This window comes from Chiloscyllium plagiosum, chromosome 3 (genome assembly GCF_004010195.1).
Source record: "Chiloscyllium plagiosum isolate BGI_BamShark_2017 chromosome 3, ASM401019v2, whole genome shotgun sequence".
In the NCBI taxonomy this organism is placed as follows: domain Eukaryota; kingdom Metazoa; phylum Chordata; class Chondrichthyes; order Orectolobiformes; family Hemiscylliidae; genus Chiloscyllium; species Chiloscyllium plagiosum.
Genome location: NC_057712.1, coordinates 93,727,838 through 93,741,829, shown reverse-complemented (window position 1 = coordinate 93,741,829; position 13,992 = coordinate 93,727,838). Strand labels below are relative to the sequence as shown.

General features: G+C 39.6%; 1 protein-coding gene across 3 annotated transcripts in view; it reads right to left on the bottom strand.

The window, feature by feature from the left end:
• Nucleotides 1-13,992, bottom strand: part of hbs1l (HBS1-like translational GTPase) — a 172,192-nt gene that overhangs the window by 140,712 nt on the left and 17,488 nt on the right. For 2 of the 3 annotated variants that reach the window (XM_043686247.1, XM_043686256.1), the window contains exons 3-4: nt 10,620-10,763; nt 2,373-2,567 (exon numbers count right to left, since the gene is read on the bottom strand). In XM_043686247.1, coding sequence (XP_043542182.1) covers nt 2,373-2,567; nt 10,620-10,763 — 339 coding nt within the window. The remainder of the gene's footprint in view (nt 1-2,372; nt 2,568-10,619; nt 10,764-13,992) is intronic. The other variant, XM_043686253.1, reaches the window with a different exon arrangement.

The following is a 13,992-nucleotide window of genomic DNA, read 5'->3' as shown; positions in this document are numbered from 1 at the left end:
CAAAATTATCCACGTGCTTATCTAAGGATTGTTTAAATCTCCCTAATATGGCTGACTTGACTACATTAGCAGGTAGGGCATTCCATGCCCTTACCACTCTCTGTGTAAAGAACCTGCCTCTGACATCTGCCTTAAATCTATCACCCCTCAATTTGTAATTACATCCTCTCGTAAATATCTCTCCATTCACTGCATATACATGTGCTTATCTAAAAGTCCCTTAAACGTCCTACTTATCTATCTCCACCACCAGCCCTGGCAGCGCGTTCCAGATTCCTACCACTCTCTGCGTAAAAACAAATTGCCCCTCACATCTCCTTTGAACTTTCCCCTTTCACCTTAAAGGCATTCCACTTGGTATTACACATTTCAACTCTGGGAAAAAGATTTTTACCGTCAACCCTATCTATGTATCTCAATTTTACAGACTTTGATTAAATCCGCTGCTCCTGAGAAAACAACCCGTGTTCTTCTAGCCTCTCCTTATAGCTCATACCCTCTAATCCAGGCAACATCCTGGTTCACCTCTTCTGCACCCTCTCCAAAGGATCCTCAACCTTCCTGCAATATGGCGACCAGAATTGAACTCAATACTCTAAGTGTGGCCCAATCAAATTATAAAGCTGCAACATGACATTCTAACTCTTGTACTCAATTCCCCAACCAATAAAGGCAAACATGCCATATGTCTTCTTTACCAGCCTATCTACTTGCATGGAAATGTGTTGCTGGAAAAGCGCAGCAGGTCAGGCAGCATCCAAGGAGCAGGAGAATCGACGTTTCGGGCATGAGCCCTTCTCATTCCTGAAGAAGGGTGCATGCCCGAAACGTCGATTCTCCTGCTCCTTGGATGCTGCTTTACCTGCTGCACTTTTCCAGCAACACATTTCCAGCTCTGATCTCCAGCATCTGCAGTCCTCACTTTCTCCTATCTACTTGCATGGCCACTTTCAAGAAGCCATGGTCTTGAACCACTTTTTCTGAGCAGTATTCTGTTGTAGGATCCTCCTGACTCAGTACAGTAATCCTCAGAGATAGCAGCGCAAAATCCATGTAGAAACTACACCCTCTTTTCCTCGCATTAGCTGCAGTATTCTGGTAAATAAAGAGTTTAAACGCGCAAAATGCTCTTTGAAGAGCCACAATGAAAAGGTATGTAAGATAAGTGGGTAGAGCACCATAAGAGGTGCAAAACCTGCGCCCATATCTTCCCCCTCACCTCCATCCAAGGCCCTAAAGGATCCTTCCACAAATGGCAGAGATTTTCCTGCACGTTCAAATACCTCATCTACTCTGTCCATTGCTCTCGACGTGGTCTCCTCTACATTGAGGAGACAGGATGCCAACTCGCGCAACGTTTCAGAGAACATCTCTGGGACATATGTGCCAAACAACCCCACTGCCCTATAGCCAACCACTTCAACTGCCCTTCCCACTCTGCCAAGGACATGCAAATCCTTGGCCTCCTCCACCGTCAAATCCTAGCCACCTGACACCTGGAGGAAGAACTCATCTTCTGCTTTGGGACCTTCCTACCACATGGCGTCAATGTTGATTTCACCAGTTTTCTCATCTTCCCTTCCCCTACCTCTTCCCAGATCCAACCCTCCAATACGGCACCACCCTCTTGAACTGTCCCACCTGTCAATCTTCCTTCTCACCTATCTGCTCCACCCTCCAATCCGATCTATCACCATCACCCCCACCTGCATCTACCTATGGCCATCCAAGTTACCTTCCCCCCCAGCCACAGCCCTCCTCCTATTTATCTCTCAGCACCCTTACCCCCTATTGACCCCCACCACATTCCTGATGAAGGGCTTATGCCCAAAACGTCAACTCTCCTGCTCCTCAGATGCTGCCTGACTTGCTGTGCTTTTCCAGTGTCATACTTTTCAATTCTGGTCTCCAGCATCTGTAGCCCTCGCTTTCTCCAAGTGGGAAGGGCAGTAAGTGTGTCAAAGTTAGGGGGCCAGATTGACAGGGAAGCAGATGGGTCATTGGGTCTGCTGGAGACATTTAAGGGTTTTAGTTATAGTTACCCAAGAGTCAGACTAGGATTTTTACTATCTAACATTGCCCAGCTAACTATCTTTGTAAGCAGGTTAGAACTGTCCAAAGTCACAAACTCCAACTCAGAGTCAGTCACACAGGATCCTAGAAGTAGGGAAATTGTCCATCATAAGTTTAAAGCTCACAAGTAATACCTAGAGAATCTATGCATTGGGACTTCGATATAGTGCCATAGCAAAACCTCAGGTGTTTGTCAGGTCTCTCATCATCTGAAGACCAAAACATCTGGACATATACTTTGCTGTTTCCTTTGGTAAATGAGACGATTAAAACACATACAACCTAAAAGATTCACATACCTACTGTGGATTTCCGTGTAGGGATTGTACTCTGCATCTTTAATTTTGTTTTTTGTTGGTTGTCCTCAGATAGCACAAGGTCCAGGGCTTTATGTGCATCATACTGACTATTCAGCACAGCATTGACCATGACTTGATCTGATACAGACTCCCCCAAGACTTCTCGCATTTTATCTAGACAGGAATGAAGACGAGCTGAAACATAAAAGTGTATTCAGTTAGGTCCCTAGTAAACATACAGCATGAAAATCAATATACTAATATGGAAAAAATTAATTGAGTGGATGAATATTTTTGTTTCTGTGTATTTTAACCCAAATCTTTAAAAAACTAAATGGCTTTATTATAGCACTTGGAAATAACTCTTTCTACTCACAAAGTTAAAATTCCCATAAAGCCATTCGGGAAAAATTCCATTATCAAAATATTCCAAGTGGAAGCTGGGCAATTCATGTGGAATGGAAGATTGTCTCATCCAAAACTCATTATCATTCACATCTCAGCTGGACCAACAGTGCCATTGCAGCTTTATTTAGTGTTCCTTAGCTAGGGATAGAATTCTAGCTTCCTGACAGGTCGGGAAATCTCCAATGACCTCAATCTATGATGTTGTCAATTTAGACGGTTAGCTTTATCTAATTCATTTTTTTTGTGTTGTCCTCTCCGGGAAAGGATTTTCTGACAAGTTGAAGGTTTGCTCAGGAGGCACAGCCAATTTTCATTCTGAACCTGTGTAAGAACATGCAAAAAAGGTTGTGGAAAAAAAAATTTAAAGCAATGTCAACATCATAAAAATTGTCAGGATGCATTATGAAGAAATATGACACCAAGACATTTAACATGGTATCAGGGGAGATGATCAAAAGCTGGTTAAAGATTTGGACCCTCTTGCAGCACAGTGATAAAATCTCTACTACTAGACTAGGAAACCTGGATTCAAATCCCACCTGCTCCAGAGTGTGTAATAACATCTATGAACAGGTTGATTTGAAATACGGGTTAAAATTTTAGAAGCACCATAAAAATGAGGAAAGGTCAGTGGAGACCTTAGAGAAGAAATTTCAGACTTTGTGATCTAGCACAGCGACCAAATTAAAGCAATTAAAATCAGTCACGCTCAACAGGCTAGAATTAGGAAAGGAGCACAGAATTCCAAGATGGTCAGATTAGATTACAACGATTTAGAACAGTGAAATCACAAAGGCATTTGGAAACAAGGAGAAACATTTTAAAAGCAAGGCATTGCTTAACTTGAAAGCAATGTGGCTCACGTGGTACAGAAGTATAAGGTAACTGGGATTTAGTGTGAATCCAAACAAAGGTAGGATTTTGGATGAGTTTGTCTTTATGGAAGATACAGAGACTAACCAGAAATTTATTACAGGAATCAACTGTACAAAGAAATGGATATGGTTTTTGGCAGACTCCAGAAATATTATGAAGGTGGAAACTGACCATCTTAATTATGATACAGATGTATGTTCACAGGCTGATTTCAGGGTCAAATATAACATAAACCTTACAGTCAGGTACAGCTTCAGAACATTGCCAGGGAAAGGGATGGAACTCAACGACTAGGGAACAGAGTTCATGCTGGGACTGAACACAATGCTTTCAGGAATCACAATATTAATTGCCGGAGATTAATGCTCATCTACTATCAGAAGTTGAATAAGCTGTCTGACAATATAGAGACAGCTAAAGGGGAGAAAGAAGTGTCATCACTGACACACAACTTGAAGAAGCCTCATTCCTGATGAAAGGTTTATGCCCGGAATGTTGATTCTCCTAGCCTCAGATGCTGCCTGACTGGCTGTGCTTTTCCAGCATTACAGCCTTCAAAATGGAAGGTCATGTATCAAATGGATGCAAATGGACCTTGTGACTCATTAGTGAGATTCTCATCTCGCTGTTCAACATTTGGTTGGAGAACTGGATTTTCTTGTCTCAGTACAAAGGTTTCAATTTTTGCCAATCTCATCCAATTTTCCCAACTGACTTACGTGAGCCTTTGAGAGCATTATGCATGGCATGGTGACTGAGCAGTTAGCACTGTTGCCTCACAGCGCCAGGGACCTGGGTTCGATTCCAGCCTAGGGTGACTGTGGAATTTGCATATTCACCCCTTGTCTGCATGGGTTTCTTCTGGGTGCTCTGGTTTCCTCCTACAGTCCAAGGATTAGGTGGACTGACCTTGCTAAATTGTCCACTGTGTCCAGGGATGTGCAGTCTAGATGGATTAGTTACAGAAAATGCAGGGTTACAGGTATAGAGGGGTGGGTCTGAGTAGGATGCTCTTCACATGGTTGGTGTGGACTTGATGGACCAAATGATCTGCTTCTATGCTGTAGGGATTCTATGATTCTGTAGCACAATGGCTCACAGAAAGTATACAGATGAGAAAAAGGATTCCTGGGGGACACCAGAGGTAACCATGCTGAAGTGAAATGAGAGACTTTCGCAGATACTCCTCTGGCTATGATTGGATAAATAAGAATGAAACACAGAAAATGCAATATCATCCAGGTGAACTAAGGAGAAGCATTAGATAAATAAAGAGGATAGCGTGCTCAACCATGTCAACAAGGTTGCAGAGAGGTTGAGCAGACTGAGCAAAGATGTTTACCCTTCCTAAAAGTAAATGAGGTGGTGGGAACCTGATTGGAGGAATTCAAACGTGGAGTCCTGTGAAAGTCAGGCATGAGTTTGGGAGGTGGCAATGTATTCAGGTTCTTTGGAAAGGGATGTGAGGTTGAAGACGCAACAAAACCTTGCAAGGACAGACAACAGACTTAAGGCTTGTTTTCTGAGGAGAAAAAGCAATGACAGATTTAAATGTTTCACTGTTATTACCCCATAAAAGTCAGGCCAGGGAAGCACGATGGCACAGTGGTTAGCACTGCTGCCTCACAGCGCCAGAGACCTGGGTTCAATTCCCGCCTCAGACAACTGTGTGGAGTTTGCACATTCTTCCCGTGTCTGGGTGGGTTTCTTCTGAGTGCTCTGGTTTCCTACCACAGTCCAAAAATGTGAAGGTTAGGTGAAATGGTCATGCTAAATTGCCCGTAGTGTTAGGTGAAGGGGTAAATGTAGGGGAATGGGTCTGGGTGGGTTGCACTTCGGCGGGTCAGTGTGGACTTGTTGGGCCGAAGGGCCCGTTTCCACACTGTAAGTAATCTAATCTAAATGAGATATCAAAGAGGAGAAAACCAACAACAATATGGAAAAGTTGGATGGCCAGTAAGTAGTGAGTCAGGTAGAGAAAATGTGAAGCGGGTTGCTTCGACAAAATGAACTTAGAGAGGGGAACGGGATAGAAACCAGACAAAGGGAGAATTTTACAACAAGTTTGGTCTTGTAGTTAGGGGGAAGGGTGATAAATGGCAGAAACAACAGATCAAATGCTCTGAAACTTAGTGCTAAAGAAGTTCATGAGATCTTTGCTTTTGATGTTGGAGATGAAAGTGGAGGAGATGGGAGAGAAGTGTTTAATGCTCCTATTGACAACTAACCTCTACTCTATGCTCTCCAGAATAGCTCGCTGAAATCACAAGCATATTGCATGGGTCAGAAAGCACGCAAGAGGAAAGCCTCCAGCTTCAAACCTACGGAATTCATTAGGAGCTAAGGGACAGAAAGTAGGGACAACAGTTAAGAACCTTAATTAACACAATGTTACTATTGGTATCCCCAAGGATTTAATTATACAGGGAGCTCAGCATTTCATTGAATTTATAAATATGGAACAGAGTTGCACACAAAAGTTTGCTGACGCCAGGTTAGGTGACACAGTAAATAGCACAAATGAGAGCAGCAAGTTTCTACTGAGTTTAATAGCTTAAATTAATTAAAATCTGTGGTAAATGAAGTTCAACTTTGTCAAGTACGTGATCACCCATTTTGGAAAGGAGGAAGTCACAGTATTTCTGAATGGCAAGCCAAGGAGCAGCGAGATTTAAGGGCCGAGTGTAAAATACATAAAAAACATTTCCAACAAGCATAAAAAGGTTCATGAATATTGGACTTTATTCCAATGTGAATGGAAATTATATTAATTAAATAATACCCTGGTTAGACTTTAAAAAGAGCACTGTACTCAATTCAAAGCACCAAACCTCACAAAGGATATAATAAAAACAAACAGGATATTTCAAAGCATCTGAAATAAAAACATAAGGTGCGAGAAAATCTCTGCAGGGATTTGAGAATGGAGACCATGATTTGGAGATGCCGGTGTTGGCCTGGGGTGTACAAAGTTAAAAATCACACAACACCAGGTTATAGTCCAACAGGTTTATTTGGAAGCACTAGCTTTCAGAGCACTGCTCCTTCATCAGGTGGTTAACACAAGATAGAAAGAAACTACTTTCGGTCGTAGAAGAGTACAGAACAAGGGAACATATTCTTAAAATTAGAGCCAATTTTTCAGGAAGCACTCTTTTACGTTGGGCTATAGGAATCTGGAACTCTCCATTAAAATCCTGTTGAGGCTAGGTCATAAAATCAAAAAAATTCAGAATTCACATAAATAGATTTTTTTGCACGACAAGGCTATTAGGGTTATAGATACAAAGTGGGTTGGTGTAATAAAGATAAGAGTGACCCATTGTCTAAATGGATGGTGGTATTACTGCTATGTTGCTATAAGTAAGTTGCACAGTCCACTGAGCTTCCACAGCTATCCAATGAGATCACGGTTAATCTGATACACCTCAATTCCACTTTCCTGCCTTTTCCACATAAGCCTCGATTCCTTTACTGATTAAAAATCTACCTCAGCCTTGAATATACTAAATGACTCAGCCTCTATGGTAAAGAATTCCACAGATTCACTACCTTCTGGGACAAGAAATTCCTTATCTGTCACAAATGGCAGACCAATTATTCTGGGTTAATGCCCTCTGGGTCTACACCATCCCACAAGGTAAAACAATCTCTCCTGCATCTACTGCCTCTAAGAATCTTTTATATTTCAGTAAGGTCACCTCTCATTCTTCTAAACACCAATTAACAGAATCCTAATATACTCCTCATAAGACAGTCCCGCCATGCCTGGGCTCATTTGACAGTGATACATATTTGATACTTCTCAATGAGATAGCAACATAGGTCTTCAAGGTTGAAGCAAACCATTTAGTTCTTCAAACCTGCTCCACCATTCAATAAGATCTTGACTGATCTGGTTCAGGCTTCAACTCTGCTTTTCCATCTGCCCCTCCCCATAACCCTCAACTTCTTTGTCAAACGAAAATCTGTCTCTTAAAGACCCGACTTAATTAGAGCCAATCTTAATAAACTTAAAGACCCGACTTCCATTATCTTCTGGGGAAGAGAATTCCACACTCTTACGACAGAAAAATAATTCTCATCTGTCTTCAAAGTTATGCCTTTTATTCTTAAGTATGTTTTCTTGTTTTAACTTCCGCCACAAAAGGAAACATTGTTCAGGTAACCATGCTACCCAATGCATTCAAGATCTTTTGTGATTCAATAAGATGACCTTCATCTTTTAAGCTTTAGATAAGATCTAACCTATTTAACCGTTCTTCACAAAATGTTACTTTATCTCAAGAATATATTGAGTGTTCCTCCTTTGATTTGCTTATAAAGCAATTACACTCTTTCTTAGGAGACCAAAACTGTACACACATCCACTAATACACTTCTAACTTTGCAGTAAAATATACCTATTTTCATATTCTATTTCACTTGGAATAATCAACATTCTATTTGCCTTTCTAATCACTTGCTGTACCAATATATTAACATTGTGATTCATGTACGAAGACACTCAAATCCCTCAATCACCGCGTTTTGCAATGTCTCTCCATTTAAACAGCATGCTGCCTTTCTATTCTTCCTTCTAAAGTAGCCAAGCTCACATTTATCCTCATCATACTCCATAGTTCTCGAGGAAACAAATAAGGGTGGATGATATATTTCAGTTGAATTATTTAAGTGAAAACTAGGTCAAAACAGGAAGTTAAGAGAGGAGATAGAGAGAGAAAGTACAAAAATAGAACGGCAGTTAACATAAAAGTGATCCCAAAATTCTTCTCATGGTCTGAATATTATGCTGGTATAAAGAGAATAAGTGGGTCCTTTTAGGGACAAAGAAGGTGATATCTGCTTTTGAGGAGCTAGGGAAGGCTATAATAATTAGTACAGGATAATTCCTTTATCCAGAATTCTGGAATCCGAAGTTTTGCTAGTGAAGTTTTTTTCTGTATAGCATGGTTGCTTGACGTGCGAACACGTGACCCAACTCCACACCCACTCAACCCATGTCATTCAGATATGGCGTGACAGCGTGGCCTAGCACCGGGAGGTGTCAATTGTGTCTTAGCATCCGTACTAGTCACACGGGTCTGCTGTTTGGTAAAAATTTTTTTATTTCACTGTGAAAATGACATTTATTCTGAAATCCAAAAAATTCCGAAATCCGAAAAACAACTGGCCCCAAGAATTTCGGATAAAGGATTGTGTACTGGTAAATACATTGTAATAGTGTTTACCAAGGAACAGAATGCTGATAGAATCTTGGCAGTAAAGGTAATGGATAGGGTGAAAGCAAGAGGAAGGATGTACGGCAAAGACTGGCTAAGATGCCTGGCACAGATGGTTTGCACCCAAGATTGCTAAAGGAAGTGAAACTGGAGACAGCGAAAGGGCTTACCATAATCCTCTGATCTTCCCACCAAAATGGGGGATTTGCCATCGGCTGGAGACTTGAAAACATGACACCTTCTTGAAATATGGGCTAGTTATTCTGCCATCATTGCAGGCTAATGTTTCAGCAACAAAAGTCCGGGGGGTGGGAATCAACAAGCACTCGGAAAGGTTAGAGTCATTTAAGGCCAGCATGATTTTGTAAAAGGCAAATCATACATGACTAACCTTACTGAATATTTTTAATGAGGTAACATTGAAAGGTGATAATAGGAATGCAGTGCATACTACATTCTGCAATCAGGAAAATGTCAGAAATTAATATTAAAGGTGCTACAACAGTGCACTTTTACAAGTTCAAGGTAATCAGGCAGAGTCAACATGGCTTTGTAAAAGGGAACTCATATTTGATCAATCTAGTGGAGGCCTTCGAGGAGGTACTATGGATTAAAATAAAGTGGATGTACTTCAATTTTCAGAAAACATTTAATAAAGTGCCATATCAAAGGTTACTGCAGAAAATAAAAACTTGCGTTGGAGCAGGTAACATATCAGCATGCATATCTGGCTGGCTAACAGATAATATTTTTAAGGCAAAATAGATCAATTCTTGTTGAGCAAGGAAATGTAAAGGTTATCAGGGGTAAGCAGAAATGTGATCATAGCAGATGTGATCTTATTGAATGGTGGAGCTGGCTTAAAGGACTGAATGACATTCTCATTCCTTATTCATAAGGTTATATAATGGATATTGATCTCAGTGCACGGAAGTCATTGAAAAGACAGGACAGATGTAGGTACAAAAATCAAACAAAACTAAGTTGCCTTTAGCTCAAGGAAGTTGGAATAAAACTGAAAGACACTGTTGCTTCAATTATACACAATCTTAGTCAATTTAGACCCTAGGGGCCCTGTCTTCAAGTTTTAGGCACCATAAATCAGGGAGGAAATTTTGGGAAGACAAATCTTATCAGAATGATGCCTGACTTCAAGGCTAAATTCTGAATACTGCTTTTGTAAACTGAATCCCTACAAGACTGAGGATTGAGCTAATCAAATGCATTAAAATAACAATGGGATTTGGTAAGTGTATATCATGAATCATTTGAAGGCAGAGATTTGCAGAAAAAAGGAATGTAATTCTAAAATCAGAGCAATTAGAAGTGAAGTCAGAATACTACATTTTTTTCCCCATTAGGATAGTGGAGTTCTCTTTCCTGAAAACCTGTGGATAATGAGGCACGATCAAGGCTGCAATGGACTTTTTTCTTTAGGATATGGGCATGAGACAAATAGAGAAACAAAACAAGATTTTTTTTGTTCTTGGAATATGGCGATCACTGGCAAGGCCAGAATTTATTGGCCAGTGCCAATTGCCGTTTAGAGGGTAGTACTACAGTCCATTTTATGCAGGTATGCCTATAACACTAATAGCATAGCTTTTAATTTTCACTCACTTACTTGGCATTATATATTTTACAGAAAATTGTAAAATATATCTGGTAATTGAAAAATGGAAGCTATATTTCAATTATGTAAAATTGTACTTGCAGTTGATGCTATAACAATTTAGCGTACCTTGATCAACTTCACTTAGTAATGGCTGATTACCGTAGAAAGGTTCCTCCAATTTATCTTCTGCATATTCATCACCTTCTTCCAGAGGTTCCTCGGCAAAGGCTCTTCTGTTGTAATCATCTCGTTTATAAATGAACTGAGCAGCTGCAATTTTAAAGATATGCAGATAATTATGTAGTTTTCAATAACATTGGGCAAGTGTATAAATAAATAGCTTAATTTGTGTAATTATATAAAGCTTGTAAATGAGTTATGCAGATTCTAATTCTAGGAAACATATCTGCTAACTAGTCAGTAACTCTCTTGTCGGCATCCTGTATTTAAATATTTATTAACGTCAATGGACTTATCAAAGGCCTTTTGAAAGTCTAGATAGACCACATCCACTGGGTTTCCCTGGTCTAACCTACTTGTTACCTCTTCAAAAAAGATCCACATTAAGTAACTCTAAATAAGAGCTGGTAGCAATCAGGAGATATATCCTCAAAAACAGAAAAGAATTTGGAAGAAAAATATTTATCGATGCAAAAACTCACCCAAGATAGGGATTGCTGGCAAGCCAATGAAGCATGGATTTGTTTCAAGAGGATAATAAATCATGACTGGGAAATCAAGAACTCATTAGCTTAACTTCATTTATTGGAAAATTATTAGAACAGATCACTAGCAATAACCCATTTAACCAGCCGAAATGAGCAAGATATAGACGACTTGCAACATGCAAAAGAAATACATGTACTATCAATCTTGTTTAACTGCTTGAGATAACTAGTATTTTTTTAATTCATTCATGAGCTGAGGGCATCATTTATGCCAAACCTTAATTGCCCCGAAGAAGGTAATGGTGGGTTGCATTAACAGGTTCCTAGATTAAGCTTTTTGTTTTTGGTCAGTTCTTTCATGAGTTGTGGACACCGCTGGAAAGACCACTTTTTTTTTGTCCATCCCTAACTGACCTTGAACTGATTCAGCCTGTTTGGCCATTTCAGCCAGAATGCATTGGGCCTGCAGTCCTATGTAGATCAGTTCCACGTAAGCGTGAGGTTTCCTTCCCTGAAGGAAATTGGTGAACTAGATTTTTGTTTTAGTTTGATGGTCACCCCTCCTAAGACTAGTTTTCAATTTCAAATTTTAACAATTGCATTAATTTCAATATCTGCCATGTGATTAAGTTATATTGCATTCTTGGATTTTAAGATTTTTTTTGAGAACTATAGAACAATGTGAAGTGCAGTTAATAAGCAAATTTATCTTAATGCTCTCAAAGAACTGTCTGCAAGTTTTACAAATGACAAAAAAAATCTGTTACTGTTAAGATGATCAATATGAAAAATAGACTATAATTCAAATAGATACAATATATTTTATATAAAATGCAGCAATGGAATCTAGCAGTTGTAATTGCACATAGATAAAAGTAGCATCATGCATATCTACTGGTCTGATGCCAAGCATGCCATTGCTAGTCTAGAACTTAAGTTTATCAAGTGGGAAAGTACACAAATTTCTCAAGGTACACAACCTGAAATGTGGTTACCAGGGTTGCAGTCAAAACTCTCAAGCATTTCCAGACTGCACACTTGAATGCACATTGTATGGTGATCAATTTGGACTCCTGGACTGTTTGGTAGGGCAAACGGAATCACTAACAGTATATTTATGCTTGAAAGTTATATTTCAAATTGTCATAACCGTACGTTCAATTTTACTAGCAATGAGCTTACAGAATACGCTTTGATTTTTCCGGTTTGTCTAATCTTCACTTCTTGCAGAAGTTGGTGCTTTATGGTAGGCATAAGTCTAGTAGCAGTGTCAGCAGATTGGGTAATATCATGGTCGAGCCCATTCTAACATACATTTCCAGCAGTAGTCCATAGAAATTAGGAGAGGATAATCTAGATAATGATTTACTTCAGGACAATCGGCTCATTGAAGCCAGTTGTGGTATCAAAGATTGAGCCAACTGCGTTCCTTTATTACCAAACATAATCAATGATGTAAATTTATTAACTGAGTTAGCAAGGAACGCCACGACATGCAAAACACTTTGTGTGGACTGACATCTTGAAAGCTGCTTCTGTTTTAATAAATATATCATACCTTATTTTTCTACATTTTGTGTTTTTGATTTGAGAACTTTAACAATTCAGGTGGTTAAATGGATTACAAGGATTACAGTTAGTTCTTCTATAAAGCAATGGCTGCGTACTTTTGCAACCCTACATTATAGAAAAATTGCGCTTTTGAAATAGTGCTTAAAGTGTTGACAATGTAATCGCATTACAGCTAACACATGTTTTAAAAGTTTGTGCTTTAGAAACAGTGTCCCCAATTCATCAATCATGCTATAGCGAATTCATATTGATGAAACACACATTATAGTGGAACAACCAGTACTGATATTTGCAAGATTACTACTCAATTCCTCCCAAAGCGACCATCTGACCTATGTATTTTCTCCACAATATCAGTTCAGCAAAGAAAATGTCTTTTTGTGGGAGGAAAGGATTAGGCTTCATGACAGTGCCAGACTATGAAAAGAAGTGAAACTGGAAGCTTGAATTCTGACTTTCGTAGAATTTGCTGATGTGACGAAAAATCATAATATATAATTATTTTTGAGAACTTGGGTCCTAAAATGGAGGGAAAATGGACTTTCATTTTCAGTTCTGTGATGGACTGACTTTTTTCCCTAGGGTTGGTGAGTTTGTGTATCCAACTCTACTCCTTATTTATAAGTTTAAAACTATAAATATTTTTAAGGTGAGAGGAGAAAGTTTTAAAAAGGACATTACGGGCAACTTTATTTTTTACAGTGTGGTTCACTAAAGGGAGTCAGGGGGCTGAGTTGAGTATGGTTGCCATTACAAAAGAGAAAGTGCTAGAAAAGCTAAAAGGTCTTAAAATTGATAAATCTCCTGGCCCTGATGGGTTACATCCTAGAGTTCTGAGGAAGGTGGCTGAGGAAATAGCAGAGGCATTGGTTGAGATCTTTCAAAAGTCACTGGAGTCAGGGAAAGTCCCAGATGATTGGAAGATCGCGTTGTAACCCCCTTGTTCAAGAAAGGATCAAGACAAAAGAAGGAAAATTATAGGCCAATTAGCCTAACCTCAGTTGTTGGTAAAATACTAGAATCCATCATTAAGGATGAGGTTTCTAAATTCTTGGAAAAGCAGGGTCGGATTAGAACAAGTCAACATGGATTTAGGAAGGGGAGGTCGTGCCTGACAAACCTGTTGGAGTTCTTGGAAGAGGTGACAAGTAGGTTAGACTGGGGAAACCCAGTGGATGTGGTCTACCTAGACTTCCAAAAGGCCTTTGATAAGGTGAGGGCTCATGGTGTTCGAGGTGAGCTACTGGCATGGATTGAGG